At 41.8% G+C, this 16217-nt stretch overlaps 1 protein-coding gene across 5 annotated transcripts in view; it reads left to right on the top strand.

Annotated features, from left to right (window-relative positions):
* AKAP13 (A-kinase anchoring protein 13) overlaps positions 1–10169 on the top strand; it is a 58058-nt gene extending 47889 nt beyond the window's left edge. For all 5 annotated transcript variants that reach the window (XM_053465430.1, XM_053465432.1, XM_053465431.1 and 2 more), the window contains 13 exons: positions 1228–1345; positions 1668–1916; positions 2952–3028; positions 3416–3597; positions 3685–3767; positions 4143–4331; positions 5144–5305; positions 5508–5578; positions 6111–6149; positions 6574–6624; positions 7155–7604; positions 8250–8520; positions 9645–10169. In XM_053465430.1, the coding sequence (XP_053321405.1) occupies positions 1228–1345; positions 1668–1916; positions 2952–3028; positions 3416–3597; positions 3685–3767; positions 4143–4331; positions 5144–5305; positions 5508–5578; positions 6111–6149; positions 6574–6624; positions 7155–7604; positions 8250–8520; positions 9645–9694 (1992 nt within the window). In that variant the 3' untranslated portion in view covers positions 9695–10169. The remainder of the gene's footprint in view (positions 1–1227; positions 1346–1667; positions 1917–2951; positions 3029–3415; positions 3598–3684; positions 3768–4142; positions 4332–5143; positions 5306–5507; positions 5579–6110; positions 6150–6573; positions 6625–7154; positions 7605–8249; positions 8521–9644) is intronic.
* Positions 10170–16217: the final 6048 nt, after the last annotated feature.

Here is a 16217-nt window from a genome sequence, read left to right as displayed (position 1 = left end):
AGCCCCCTGATATACCTTTTACCCCCAGATATGTTTATGCCCCCTGATATGCCTAATATCCATATGCCTTATACCCCCTATATGCCCTAAAAATTCATAATACCCCCCATACACCACTATAACTCACCCATACACCACTCTGGCTCCTCCCCCTCCCATACACCACTCTGGCTCCTCCCCTCCCATACACCACTCTGGCTCCTCCCCCCCCATACGCCACTCTGGCTCCTCCCCCGCCCATACACCACTCTGGCTCCTCCCCTCCCATACATCACTTTGCCTCCTCCCCCTCCCATATACCACTCTGCCTCCTCCCCCCCATACATCACTCTGGCTCCTCCCATACTCCACTCTGCCTCCTCCCATACATCACGTTGGCTCCTCCCCCTCCCATACATCACTTTGCCTCCTCCCCCCTCCCATACTCCACTCTGCCTCCTGTGAACCTCCGTTTCTGACAAGACACCAGGGAGCCGGGTAGAGAGGCAGAGTGGCGTATGAGAGGGGGAGGAGCCAGAGTGGTGTATTGGAGGGTGGCTCCCATACACCCCTCTGACTCCTCCCCCCTCCCATACACCGCTCTGCCTCTCTACCCGGCTCCGTTACTGAAGGCACTTTCATTGCAGCTTCATAGAAGCCACAGTGTAAGTGAAGGGCAGTAACGGAGTCTGTCTGTGCGATGCAGACCCTCACCGGCCATCAGAGAGGATGATTCTCTGTTAGCCGGTGGGGGTCTGCATCGCACAGACAGACTCCGTTACTCACCTTCACTTACACTGAGGCTTCTATGAAGCTGCAGGGAAAGTGCCTTCAGTAACGGTGCCGGGTAGAGAGGCAGAGTGACGTATGGGAGGGGGGAGGAGTCAGAGGGGTCTATGGGAGGGGGGAGAGAGACGGAAGTGAGAGACCGGCCGACAGTGAGGAGAATCCAGGTCCCCTGCAGCGTTGCGGGGGATCTGGATTCCGGTGTTATAATCCGATCTCTGTTTGAGGTCGGATTATATAAAGAGAGGAGTTTTTCAGAGCATTTGCTCTGAAAAAAACCTCTTTTTATAATCGATAAAAATCGATCCGATTAATCGATGATGAAATTCGTTGACAACGATTTTCATAATCGATTATTATCGATTTTATCGATTAGTTGTTTCAGCCCTAAACGTAACCTTACATACGCTTTCCTTAAAACATCACTCAGCTGGCTTTTGACAAACGTCTGTGTTATTTTAGAAAAAGATGAGCAGTGCCGTGGTGCGAAGACTGGGAATCCCAGAATGTATTTTACTGGTTACCCAAAGGATCACAAAGTATCCTGTTCTTTTGCAAAGAATCTTGCAGTATACTAAGGGTAAGTGTCGGCCACGCAATATCTACAACTATACCTAGAGAGAATACCTGGAGAATGTGTAGTTTAATCTAAAATTCCTTGCAGTCCCCTTTCAAGAAACACTGAAAGACCTTAATGTATAATAGAAAAATGAATTGATGTTCATAAAGTTAATTTATTTTTATTTCTTTAAATCTTTGTCTATTTTACATTCCCCCCCCCCCACTAAGACACCCTGACTCTCAGAAAGCTAGAGAGAATGCATTTTTCAATTGACGGTAAATACATTCTCCTTCACCTGTATGACCAAAAAACTTAAATCACCTGGTTTGTTCTGTTACAGAAAATGAAGCGGAGCATCAAGATGTAGCCCAGTCTCTAAATTTGGTAAAGGATGTTATAACCGCGGTGAATAGCAAAGTCAGCAATTATGAGAAGAAGATGCGTCTCCATGAAATCTACAGCAAGACAGACAGTAAGTCCATTCAGAGGATGAAGAGCGGCCAGATGTTTGCTAAGGAGGATCTGAAGCGACGGAAACTCGTTCGAGACGGTTCAGTCTTTCTGAAGTCCACCACGGGTCGGCTGAAAGGTGAGGCTTGATGTGTTTATGTAAAGGGAATATTGTTGCTCTTTGCCATATCTTTCATTTTGTTTTGTATTGGTATACACTATTTTTTGTATTGGTATACACTATTGGTAGATCAGGACATTAAAATAAGGTCATTGTCAAACATTATATATTATACACTTTCAATTTCAGTAAGACCCTGCCTTTTCCAAAACCGACTATGGGTTGTATAATACATGTACTGCTAATAGTTGTCGTTATTTTAAGAATATGTTTAACAAAAGCTGTAAGTGATAATAGAAAGGCAAAACACAAATCCTGTTCTCCGTGAATGCCTCGGGGTCTTAGGAAAAGGAGTATTTTTCTTGCACGCTTTTCTCTGAGGCCTAGTTCTGATGAAAATGTGTGTACAGTTATAAAACGTTATAGTCTGAAGAGCGGAGTGGCCGCTGTCAGTGATTTAATTTAGTCTGAGTTAAGAGAGAGCCGTCTTCCAGGCAGTTTGTCTCTATGTTTATGGTGTCTTCGGGATGATGCACTAGGTAGTTAGTCATCCTCACCCGCAAGAACATCAATGCCAAGAACAACCAGTTCTCCCAGTCTCCACCCTACTGGAGAAGCGCTTGTTTTTCTCTGTTCCATCATCGCCAGCTTTACTTGGTAACCTGGTTTTCCACCGACATTAAAATTGTCCCTTTGGCAGAGATGGATGTTTAAAAAAAAAAAAAAAAATCTTTTAGCTTGCCAAGCAGCCCAGAACCGCAGAGTATGACGGTTTCAGAGAAGGCGTTTTAGCTTAGGAACCAAATTACTGTAGCCATTAATTTCACCTGCGGTTTTTAATAGCAAACTGGAACATTTACCTAATGCAGAACATGTGCCTTTCAAATTTGAGCCAGGATTGAATACGAACTGACTTTCTACAGAAAAGCTATTCAGAGGGAACTGTATGAGGTTACGGAAATGGCAACATTTCAACCCAAAATATGGCAGATAAGCAGGGCAAGAAATGGGGATTCGTTTAATTTTGCAACCTTATTTTTTTTTGTCATACAGAGGTCTTGGCGGTTCTGCTGTCGGACATTCTAGTCTTCCTCCAAGAAAAGGATCAGAAATATGTATTTGCATCACTGGTAAGCGAAAGGAACTCCAGCAATGTTTGATAGCACTCAAGGTCATGGAGCCTCACCACTTATTACATTGATACAGACTCTATTGTTATTAGGTTACTTAATAGATTTATACAATAGCTTCAGAAGTGATAAAGCATGGCATGGAGTGAAACACTTTATTACTCTTTCAGGCATATAGAATAAATTATAATTCCAGTACTGTCTTAATGCCTTCATCCAGGTAAAATGTCCAAGTGTACACAAACAAAATCTTATATTACAGAACAAAATAAAGACCACTGGAAAATAATTTTGAGTTTCTATTTGTATTCTAATGGAAGTGAAAAACATCTGTCTGACAGAATATTGTTGTTTATGGCTTTATTTCTCATGTCTGGTCTTTCCTAGGATCAGAAATCAACTGTCATTTCTTTGAAGAAGTTGATTGTGAGGGAGGTGGCGCATGAAGAGAAAGGCTTGTTCTTAATAACTATGGGAGTGAAGGACCCAGAGATGGTGGAAGTTCATGCAAGTTCGAAGGAGGAAAGGAACAGCTGGATTCAAACTATCCAGGATACCATAAACACAATGTATGGACCAATGTTTCAGCAGAGTCCTGCCCTGGTATCAAATGTTGACATTTACTACCATGTTCCTCAACTTATTTGTCTGTTTAGGAACAAGGATGAAGATGAGGGTGTACCAAGTGAGTCAGAAGAAGAAAGAAGAATATTGGACACTAAAGCAAGAGAGCTAAAAGGTTAGCCATTCTATAAGCTGCGTTCTGTTTGTATATTCTTATAAGGGATTGCTTCTTAGTGATAACAGGGTCACAAAACATAAACCACATGTACCTTTTTAAATTCAAAGTATGTAGACAGCACAGTTAGCATTTTTGGTATTACTAACAGTACCATGTAGGCACATTATAGCACTGGAACGCCATGCATCGTGGCACCATTCTTTAGGGCTTTTTCATTACATTACAGAGGCTGAAAGTTAGATTTGCAATGTATGATAATATACTCTTTTGAAACCCAGACCCAATAATTCTTCAATCATCAGGAGGTAGCAACAGTGATCTGGATGTCCTGCAAATAATATGAATGTTTTTTATTTATTCTCCCAAATGTAGAGCAACTTCAGCAGAAAGATCAGCAAATTATAACATTATTGAAAGAAAAAGAGAAGATTTTTCAAAGTTTGACTGACTGCTGTGGCAATGAAGAGAGCTCTCCCACCGCATCTGGTCGAATGTTGTTCAGAGCAGACACAGAGGACAGCCCCAGAGGAGAGCCGGTAATGAAAAGTGCAATGAAAGAAGGTACGGATCGGACCCTTAATGCTGTCTCTGTGTCCTTCATAGACCTTTCCATATACTGAATGTAAAAACATAGGACATGTTACTTTATAATACAAATACTTTCAAAAGGGCTGTAATGGTCCTTACTTCATAATAATGTATTTTTTAAACTCATTTGGAGATCATGCAGAACATTTAACTAAACCCATGGTAATCTTCTGTATGCTTGCTCACGTCATGAGAAGCCTGGGCATTGTGGACGTTTGTGGTGTATTGTTTGGTAAAATGCCTTCCTGTAAGGATGCGTAAGTGTTAAGTGACAATATCACAGGTTGGTGAAGCGGATCACGCGACTTTGTTTCAAGATTAAAATAAGCAATGTCTGTGGAATACAAAATCCACTGAGTGTATACTATGGCGAAATGGGTCTTAATTTCCATTCTCAATATCCAAATGATTATTCCCAATTATCTGTTCCCTTGTTCAGTTTGTTGTTGATTGGTTCAGGCAGCCTTTGTAAGGTTTTTGGAACTTAGAGACAGGCAATTGATTGGATAATGCTGGCACTGCCACAGGCTGCCACTGACCTCAGCTTCCATGAGACGAAGGTTTAAACGTAAAATCCTAAACAATTCCACTGACCTTGTTTAAGGTTAGTATGTTCTGCATTAGAACATCATAATACTGCCTTTTAATCAATGGATTGTTTGCCAACTGGTAACATTTATTCTCTTTCGTAGATTAACTGCACAACTAGTTAAAAACATTACTGAAAACAAGTTTCATAAGATCGGTGCAATTTATCTAATCACAGTCATGTTTTTACTTTGCAGTTGAGACGCTTCAGGGCCTAGTGAACAAGAATCTGTGGAGCAGCGTGGGCCAGCCGGCTACCAGCCCCACGGAGCTGGAACCTGGAGTGGGCCCTGTTTCCCTTCCCCGAAGAGCCGAAACATTTGGGGGGTTTGATAGTCATCAGCTGAACGTTTCAAAAGGTAGGTTTCCATTGCATTGCCACGTACGTACCAGGAGCTTTCCGGTTACACCGTCCCGAACACAAGCAATCACCTTTCTCTGTTTTCTTGTTGACGTTTGGGAATTTAATGCTTTCTTTTAAAAATCTTATTTACTTGTGGATTTGGGTGCATTAAGGGTACTGACATATAAATAAATCCCATATTCATATTTCCCTTTTAGTTGGCGAAAAAGAGGAAGGAGAGGATACTCAGGATCTCCGTAGAACCGAATCGGACAGCGTTCTGAAAAAGGTGACCTATTTTGGTGTTTTCTAGTTGTGTAGCTTCATAAAATACATTAGAGACATTAAGCAGGAGTTTCTATCTCCTCTGCTCAATGAAGCATCAATGAAGCTCTATTTTGGTGAGATGAATGCAACATTTCATTGAAAAACCTTGCTTTATTCCCCTACCCAACACAGTGCCGGGGATGGGGGGTGGCTGCTTGTGGAACTAATGTACAAAATCACTTTTTAAAATATCGTACAGTCCCCAATATCAATGGAAATGCTAAATTTAGCGGTTTGGGCAAAAGTATTAATTCCCTGCAATTTGTCTCCAGCTCTGCTTTAGTAAAGGGAACATCTACCTATACAATTAGTTATAATTTATAGTTAAATGTATATAGCGTCTCGGCTTTGGCCCCTGCTGCTATTTTATTATAGCTTTTTATGGTATATTGCATTTAGCAACTTTCTTAGACTCTTCGAAGGCCAGTGCTTTGTGAGAATGAAAACGATTCCCTTGAATATGACCATTTCTGCATTCTTATTTCTCGCTACAGGGGACAAATGCCAATTTGATGTTTAAAAGAAACAGTGAGGTAAGGAATTGTTCGCATTTTGAATAAATAATAATGAACACTTTATTAATGGATAATAATGAGCTTTTTAGCTGATGTGGGCAGTCCTAGTGAGATCTAACAGGATCAGTGTAATTCAGCCTGAAGTAAACAGGACAAATATCATCCTCTCCCTTAGAAGGTACCTGCAGGGCCACCCCTTTCCTCTCTCTCCCTCATTCTCGTGGTCAGGGAGACCCGTCACACATGTCACACGCGTGAGGGGGAAGTTGGAGCTTTCCTCGCCCCAAATGGGCCCTCGAATGCTTCTTTCCCTAGAGCCCCTGAAATGATGAGGCCAGCCCTAATAGCAACAGAAGCAATATACCATATACTCTTTTACAATAAGATGACATTCATAAGCAACGTTCACTAATACTCTATCTTATTTCTCATTTAACTGCAGCAAGTTCTCCAGTCTGTTACCAATCTCCATAAATTTCTGAGCACTTTGCAGGTAAGTTTTTGTTCCTTTGGTTAATTCAAAAATATGAACTTGGGATGTGTCTGCACAGTATAAAAACTCCATTTTATCAGAAAAATGTAGGGTGCGAACACCATGTCTTGCTTGCTTCTGTTCACACTTTTTTCTCTCTCAACAAACACATATTTATGATGATTGCCTCCAGACGCACCACCCGGTTTGTAAAGAACATAAGTTACCCGCTTTTCGCTTTTATGAACAAGAGGCAGACTTGGGAAAATAATAACAGGAACAGTATAATGTACACTGTAACAGTGTATTCTCACGTGTATTCTTAACGATAATATCATACCGAGCCTTTGACAAGAGTTTCCTGAGGAAGTTAGGTGTTCGCTAGTTCAGTAGTTGACATGCTGGAGAGATTGACCCTTTGTAAATCTGGGTTAGGAGAGGACAATGTTTATGAGTATCTGTGAATATATTAAAGCTTGGCTGTAATGGGTATTTGGTGGAAAAATGAAAACAGGCGTTTTAACCACACCGTGCTCTTGAATTTTCTCCAGGCTGTGGTGTTACAGCAGGACACCTACATAGAGGATCAGAAGCTGCACCTCAATGAGCGAGCTCTCACAAGGACTTCTTCGAGACCAAACTCGCTGATTGAGCAAGAAAAGCAGAGAAGCTTAGAAAAACAGCGACAGGAGCTTGCGAACCTTCAGAAGCAACAGGCGCAGCACTTAGAGGAAAAGCGTAAAAAGGAACGTCAGTGGGAAGCTCGAGAGAAGGAGCTGGCGGAGCGGGAAGCTCGACTGGCAGAGCGAGAGGAATTGGCACGGAAAGGCGTTCTAGAGGTGGAGCAAGAAAGGGCCGAGCTTCAGAACAAGAAAGATGAATATCAGCGAGATCTAGAACGTTTAAGAACAGCCCAAAAACAACTGGAAAAAGAAAGAGAACAGATGAAGAAAGATATGGAAAATGTATCAGAAAAGAACAGGAGGACAGAACACAGTCAGGTAAAAGAAGATGTTAGTGCTCGGCAATAACTGTGTTCTCTGCTGGGGATCCTTTGTATTGTGTGTCTAGACAGTGAGGATCTTCTCGTGGGAAGAATTAGTATTTTAATGTAGACGGTAATGAAGATTGGTTGGCTGTTTGTATGTATACATCTTGATCAATATCATAAAATCATCCGGTTAATCTCTAGTCAACATTTTCATCTACTAAACCATATTTTACTGGAACATTAGTCAATTCTTGTAAATTTAATGTTCTAGATTATAGAACTCATATGCAAAAAACATAACCACCATAGACACTCTATATCAACCGGATAGAAGAGAATTGGCTATCATCTGGTTACCGCTCACTAAACCAAGCCACTTGTATTAAAGGCAGCTGTTAAAAAGCTTTGACTTGAAATATATATGTATCTTATATGTTTCCCATTAATGTAAGAATTCTAATGACTTTCTACATTAATACTGCACATATGACTTAAATATTTATGGTTGGTGCTGAACTAGGGAAAAGCCCACCGCTCAGATCCATTTTACTTGTGAGGCAACATGTAAGAAATATACAGACCTGCCAGCCACCTCTCTGCCCTGTTTGGTCTAATCGGCAATTCTGACCTTTCACTGATCGCTATTCTTTTTCAGGTTTCATGTCAACAAGATAAACTCAGCAAGATGCCCTCACTTACTGCTGGCACAGACTGCAAATGGCACAGTTCTAGTTCTTCCAAACAGGAACATTTAGAATCTGAGCTTTCTGCTTCCCCCAAAAAGGAAAGTTTGTTACGGACTGACAGCAAACAGAAAGGAAAAAGCCACTTCCCTTGGCACAGCACAAACCAGACTAACAAGGTATCAAAGCCAAAGGAGAAAAAGGACAAGAAGAAGGGCAAAGGTGTCCGATCCCCAGGCACAGGTGAGTACACGATACATCATATCCCTACTGTTAGGTGGAGACACGCGGGCTTCATGTAAGAAGCAGAGATCTTTCAAGGAAATTGCTATGTGTAGAAGGGAGTAACAGACCAGAAAAATGCAACAGTAACGATGAATATGTCAACGAGATCATTGAACATTTTAAGTTAAAGCGCTCTTGTTCTGCAAATCATCTGTATGATACAGGCGGATATGGAAATGGTGGCTACACGGTGCCTGGCTGTTCCTGAACATTTTGTCCTACTGTCCCAAGCAGCGTACAGAATGCATAACATCCATATTATGGAATATGCAATTCAAACACAGGGTTTTTTTTGCTGTGCTTCCACCGCGATCATCAGCAGGGTGGCTGATGCTGGCTGCCTAGCAATAGACAAAGAAAAATATAGCTGGAGAGGACAGGAGGACAGTATAGCGTAACACAGCCAACGGGCAACACTATTGTTACATGTTTTTACGAAATGAATATTTTAATCAGATTTATTATAGGTTAGTAGGGACTTTTATACAGGGGTAAAAAAAAACTAACTAAAAATGAGTGTTTGGTTAGGAAGCTTGGTAGTTTAGTAAGTTTCATATGCTTAGTGCCATTTATTCTAATTTAATTTCGTAAGATTGTTTGCTGCATGGGTGGTTCTGATAAAATTCACTTGAATAACTTTTGACTCAAATCCCCTTCCCCTTCAAACAACAACAAAAGAATATGTGGAATAATCTCTGATAGAAATTCCAAACTTGAAGACAGAAGAAAGAACATTTTATTTTCTTTCTTCTATCTCTGGAAGATGGTATGAGAGCAGTTGCATGAAACACACAGATATGCTGCTATTCAGAAATATGTCATTTTCTTGGGTTGAATTAAAACTGGTTACTACCGTATTGCTTCAAATAAAACACTGCAATACTATGAAAACATGATTTTTAGATTTCATCTACCTATTTGGGGTAGCAAATGCAAAGTGGATTTGTTAAATGTGTGGATTGAAATATAAATGCCTTGAAAGGATTTTAACCTCCACACACTTTGCTGAGTCCGCTGTAAGTATGCGCGCAAAGTCGTGTGTTGTTACCCTGTGTTAAGTTTCCATGTCTGGCTCTTTTCAGATACGCATACTGTGGAAGGAGCTACTCCGGAAGAAGAGATATTCTGCTGATCTTCCGAACTCTCCATTGGTACCAGCAACCTCAACAAGGACATTGATCGGAGCGAGTCCGGTCCGCAGTGTGCCAGCTGTGCTGATTTGCATGGTCATTGACCACCGTTTTGGAGAGAACTGCTGTATTCTGATGTTTGATGGTGAAAGGGTTTGTTTTAGACACACTGATTACTGTACATGCTGAATCCACAGTCAGGATCGTTCCCTCCTCATATAGGAAACTCATCACGAATACTGCGATTATCCAGCCAACAGCAAATTCCCATTGCCACATCTTTCCTTTGTGGTCATACTTTCCATAAAACCTCTAATCTCCAGGTCCTGGCATCCTTTTGTTTACCGAATGGACCGAGGAGAAGATTAAGGATGCATCCCAACACCAAAACACGGGGTACATTTAGATTTGCATTTCGGCTTGGTCTGTGAATGCACCATAGTATTCTTTCAACACATCAGGACCATCCTAGTGAGAAAACATCTAGCTGGGGAGAGCTATGATTTCCCACCATATTAATGTTTGACTTTATACTTGACAGATACTTGTCAGCTTCTTGGCTACATTTCTTAGAAGCAAGGAGTTGGTGAAAAGAACTCCATAAGTGTGCCATGGATCAGACAGATTACTTATTAAGTACCACTGATTGACATTGTTATGGATGTGACTTATGACATCACTTTATTTGGAGAAATAAGGTTATTGTCTGGGTGTATATTTGGCCAAGATGGGGCATTTGTTAGTTTGATATGGTTGAAGGTGCTGTTAGCAGCCAGCAGGGGGCAGAGACGACATTCTGAGAGTATTACTTCTCTGAATTTAAGGTTTGGCTTCTAACCGAAGGCTCTGCAATGATGACAGATCCAGCCATGCAGAAATTTTCACCCAGCTGTCGACATTCATTAAAGAAAGCTCAAAACCTTTAAAAAATATCTAATATAACTTAAAACTCTTTTACATATATGGGCTGTAACCACTTTAATCTGCAGCATTAACTGTGGAGTAAATGGGGGGGATAGCTTCCTTTACATCACAGACACGCGTTAACCTGTTCATGGTTTTCTGCTCATTAACACCTTGTGGTGTGTACACAATTCATGTCTTTTCTCCCGGGGCTGTGCAGTATCTTGAGGGCTCTGGCAGCAAAGATCAGCTTCTTTAATAAACTGGCATATATAATCAGGGAAGATGGGTTTCTTTCATTGAGTGCTACATGTACGTGTCAGGATGGCCTACTATTCTGGTACATAAGTGATTTTCCATGAGCCACTTCATTTATTGACCACTTTCTTGGCTATTTCAAATGATCTGGCTTCGCATTAATGGCTGTGGCCAATATAGTTCTATGTCTGTCTTGCATACAATAAATGGTTTCAATCACCCGGGAGGTATCGTTTAGTTGAAAATGTAAAATTCAATGGCTGCTTCAAGGAAGGAAGTTCTGTAGATTTGATTAAATCTGGATGATTAGCAGATTTTCAGGCATTTGGAGATTAGCATGAATTGTTACGAGACAATCTTACTCATGTAACTGTAACATCTTGTCCGTCACATGCTTGCTTTTTTAGAGTCTGTATCCCCTTCTTGATAGCCAGAGTTCAGGTTGAGATGATTTTGGGATCCCTCATTGACTGTATAAGTATCTTCAGACCTTCTGCAACAATAGCGAAAAACTTTTAGTGTAGAAGTGACATAAGTTAAGGAGGTGGATCTTAAGGTACACCATGAGGTCGGAGTCTAGTATAAGGTTGGATAATGTGTGATCGTCTCTGCATTGGACAGCTGTAAGGATCACGCTGTTCCCAGCCTTGCTCTAAAATGGAACACGCAATCTGTGTTCTTATATCCATCGATCTACGATAACTATGCACTTTACAAACGGCCATTATAATCATTTTGCTCAAGTTTACAAAAAAACAAGACAATCACCATTCTATAAATTAATTTCCCGTTTCTCTACTGATGCTAAGCAGCACCCAGTGGGTAAAATGTGTGGATTTCAGAATACATTTTCTGTGTGACTTAATCCAAATGGCAGAAGGTCATGTTACTGTTTTGTTTGTTTTTTAAGTATATATATATATATATATATATATATATATATATATATATATATATATACATACATTAATTTTTTTTTAAATTGATGGTGCTTTTTTATAGCCCAAACTGTTAAGGAGCATATATGCTGCATCCAGTGGTCTAGAAATTGAACAGAAGTAGAAACTGAAAAGCCAAATCTTACAAACCACTGACAAATGGTCACACACTCTTTTGTTGTTTTTATGATAGTTGAGCTGTTGTTAACCTATGTGTTTTAAGTTTGAAATGTAGTTTGGATTTCCGCAGTATTTCTGTGTTAAATGGGGCAGGGATGATGTCCTTTCTCCCACAAATGGTAAGCTCTGGGGACCAGAGTGGGTAGAATCAGGGTTTAGCTCCAAACCTGATGGTAATGTAGTGTCTGGGGGATGATGTTGGGTTAAGCACCTTCCTTGAAGCTTTAAATGAATTTTTACTTAATGCTGCTTGTGACCTCACCCAACACTTTGCTTTGTAGGGAGTAAAAGCACTTACATTTGTGTTGAGTGTGGTCTAATCTTCCATTGTTCACAGTAACTGTGGTCGGTGTCCTGTGTAAAAGCAGGCAGTGCCAGCCTGTAACATTTTCCTTGACTGCCAAGGTAACTGCAATGCAAATCTAGAACATATTTAGTAAGGAAACCTTCATATCACCTGTCTTTTATTTTTTATTTGGGGGGGGGTGGACACCTTCTGGGGTCCATGTAACAATCTATTTGGGGTCATGAATGTGCTTCCCTTTACTGCCCTTCACCAGTATGAGAGTAAAGGGATTTAAATAGACTTTATTATCTATAAAGCCATAACATTCCGCGTAACCCAAACTCTAGAGAACATTTACCTGCTGGTCAGGTTGTACAAAAAAGTCAATGGAAGCCAACTTTCCAATATAGTGATGTTATTTCTCAAAGTAAGCTGTTATTTTTGTCTATATATATATATATATCTATCTAATTTTGTAAGATAGACAAGTTGAAATGGTTTGTGATGTGATATAATTGGAAGAATTATATCATTAAAAAATACGCTGACAAGATCTGGTATCTTGGGTATCTATAAATCTTACGGGTTGTGCGGCCTACAGCCTACAATTTCAAATTAGTTGGACACAAAATCATAGCGTTCGCTTTCCATTATAAGGTCTTCAGAGCGACTTCCAGAAACTCCGGCACTTCAATAAACTCTGTAAGCCTTAGTTTTAAGAGTATCTATATCTGTTACTCTTAATGGTTGTGATAAGCGCAGCACATGAAGGTCAGCATAGAACCAAAAAATGGTTTGGCTGAATCCGTTTTATCCCCTCGGTTTGTTACTAAAAACAAACCCTTTTCCGTATTAGATCTAAATCAATGTTATGGAATTCCAATCCACAGCACGGATCGCAGGGAAGTGTCCAAGACGGAATAGTTAGAATTCCAATAAGAAATGCAGCATATTCTTTATGCATATTAAGGGTAGCAATCCTTTTTTTTGTTTGTTAAATGATAAAGCAATTCTCATGCCATTTCATCGGGTCTGTGCTATAAAATTAGCTCGTTGGTTTCACGTATTATCTCTTACTAACATGGACTGCACTAGAATAATCTACAAAGCGCTCAGGAGGTTTATAACGCAAGGTATACCTCTGCTTTATGTTTTCTAATTACCTGTACTAAAGTACATGTACGAGTCATTTAAAGATCTCCGCACGGGCCCTTTGCCAACAGAGCATATCGTAGCTGTAAAGCAGTGCCAACGCGGTTCGCACAACGGCACCTGCAGGGTTTAAATGACCCGATCCCTTCTGCTAAATGCCATTGTATTTTTTTTCTAAAGGCTGTAAAGAAATGAAAAACAAAACTTAATTATTTTATGTTGATGTGTAATTATGTAAAAAGCAAGTTGTAACTGTAAGTCTTCATTGTGTTCTGTATTATGTCAGTTTATTTTGTAACTAGCTTTAATTTATCTTTATTCTTTTTCTTAGTTATATCTACAGAATTCTTGTAAAGTAATTTTCTCTAAATAAATATCTTTCTTTCTGTATGTTGTTGGTCTGGTTTTTATTGATTTATTGTGTATCAAGGGGCTTTTCTGCCCAGGGGAGGATTAAGACGTGTGTGGGGCAACACTGTCACAAAGGGTCTTTTCTTTTCTTTATAATTTAGGGCCCCCTTGTGACCATGTATCTGAGGCAGGGATGGGCCCTAAATGTTAATAAAACGGCCGGCCATGTGGCCGATGCAGCCGCATGACCGCCATGGCCGTCTTTAATGCGGGACAAAAGCCTGCATTAACCGTGAGCGCAGGGGTCGCAACCCCCGCGATCACTTCCACAGAGGGCCTGACACTTACCTGTGCGTTGCTCGCTCTGCATGTGAATGGTTGCATGGATGTGTAAGTGGGAGGAAAGGATTGCACAGGGAAGCTGTTAGGGAAGCTAACAGGGAAGCTGTTAGAGGATACCACAGGCATGTTGTTTGGGGGCAAAGGTGGGAAGTCCTATGCTTCCATTCTGGAAGAGTAGGTGTCAGTGTGGCAGAGCCTGTCCTGGTATGTGTGTGTGTTTGGGTATCGGTGTGGCAGAGCCTGTACTGGTGTATGCGTGTGTTTGGGTGCCGATGTGGCAGAGCCTGTGCTGGTTTGGGTGTCTGTGTGGCAGAGCCTGTCCTAGTGTGTATTAGATTATCTGTTTCTTGGCACTTTACTTCCCGTAGGAATAAATTGAACTATAGTCACTTTAGAGGACAAAACTTTCTAGACCCAGAAAACAATGAGCAGAAAAGTGAAGGTTTTGTGTTTATTTGATCTATCTCAATCAGCATATTTTATTAAAAAGGATTAGTCGTGTTAAATTGTGGCTTCAGGCGTCCCTTGTATGATGACTTTTTTTTTAGTGTACTGATGTACTACCAATCCCATCCCATCACATTACATCAACATGTGTTAGAAAATCAGGAAAAGATGGGCATGATTCGGTGGCGCAATGGGGCACTTGACTAGACTTTAGGGCTGCAACTAACGATTATTTTAATAATCGATTAGTTGGCCGATTATTTTTTCGATTAATCGATTAATCGGATAAAAAAAAACAATATGCAAATTTTTCGTTTATTTAAAAGAATTTAATGAACTGGATGTTAAAAAACAACTTAAAATTTACATTAACATTCTTATTTTGTTATGATGTAATAAAAAACAATATTTTCAAAGTACAAGAACCCAAACACAATATTTATGAAACAAAATAACCCCAAACATTCTGAAAAGAGGTGGACTATTACTGTTCAAGAAACTTTGCCCCAGCACTTTGCACTTTGCACCCAGCACTTTGCACCCAGCACTTTGCACCCAGCACTTTGCACCCAGCACTTTGCACCCAGCCCTGGCACTTTGCACCCAGCACTTTGCACCCAGCACTTTGCCCCAGCCCTGGCACTTTGCATCCAGCACTTTGCACCCAGCATTCAGCACTTTGCACCAGCACTTTGCACTTTGCACCCAGCCCTGGCACTTTGCACCCAGCACTTTGCACCCAGCCCTGGCACTTTGCACCCAGCCCTGGCACTTTGCACCCAGCACTGGCACTTTGCACCCAGCACTTTGCACTGTGCCCCTGCACCCAGTCTCTAACTCTGCCCTGCACCCAGCCCTGCCCCCACATTCTGCCCTGCCCCCACACTCACACTCTGCCCTGCACCCACTCTGCCCTGCACCCACACTCACACCCTGCCCTGCATCCCCACCCCCACTCTGCCCTGCACCCAGTCTCCCACTCTGCTCTGCACCCACACTCACACCCTGCATCCCCACCCCCACTCTGCCCTGCACCCAGTCTCCTGCCCTGCACCCCCACCCCCACTCTGCCCTGCACCCCCACCCCCACTCTGCCCTGCACCCACACTCACGAACCGCTCTGTGCGAATGGAGCCACTCGCACAGAGCGAACCGCTCTGTGCGAATGGAGCCACTCGCACAGAGCGAACCGCTCTGTGCGAATGGAGCCACTCGCACAGAGCGAACCGCTCTGTGCGAATGGAGCCACTCGCACAGAGCGAACCGCTCTGTGCGAGTGGAGCCACTCGCACAGAGCGAACCGCTCTGTGCGAGTGGAGCCACTCGCACAGAGCGAACCGCTCTGTGCGAGTGGCTCCATTCGCACAGAGCGATTCGCTCTGTGCGAGTGGCTCTGTGCGATCCGTGCACATAGACATGAAGAATACTTACCTCCGGAACGCGTCACATCCGTCACGTAGCTAAAAGAAGGCGGAGACTGCAGAGCGTGTAGCAGAAGCGGGGAACGCTCGCGGAGGTAAGTAAAAGGAGCCGAGTGCTCCAACAACGAATTGATCACTCGATTAATCGATAACGGAAATCGTTATCGATGATTTCCGTTATCGATTATTATCGATTTTATCGATTCGTTGTTTCAGCTCTACTAGACTTGCCCTCCAGGCCGTAGGC

This window comes from Spea bombifrons, chromosome 4 (assembly GCF_027358695.1).
Source record: "Spea bombifrons isolate aSpeBom1 chromosome 4, aSpeBom1.2.pri, whole genome shotgun sequence".
Taxonomy (NCBI): Eukaryota; Metazoa; Chordata; class Amphibia; order Anura; family Pelobatidae; genus Spea; species Spea bombifrons.
The sequence above is the reverse complement of the archived record's forward strand: the minus strand, read 5'-3'. Positions and strand labels throughout refer to the sequence as shown.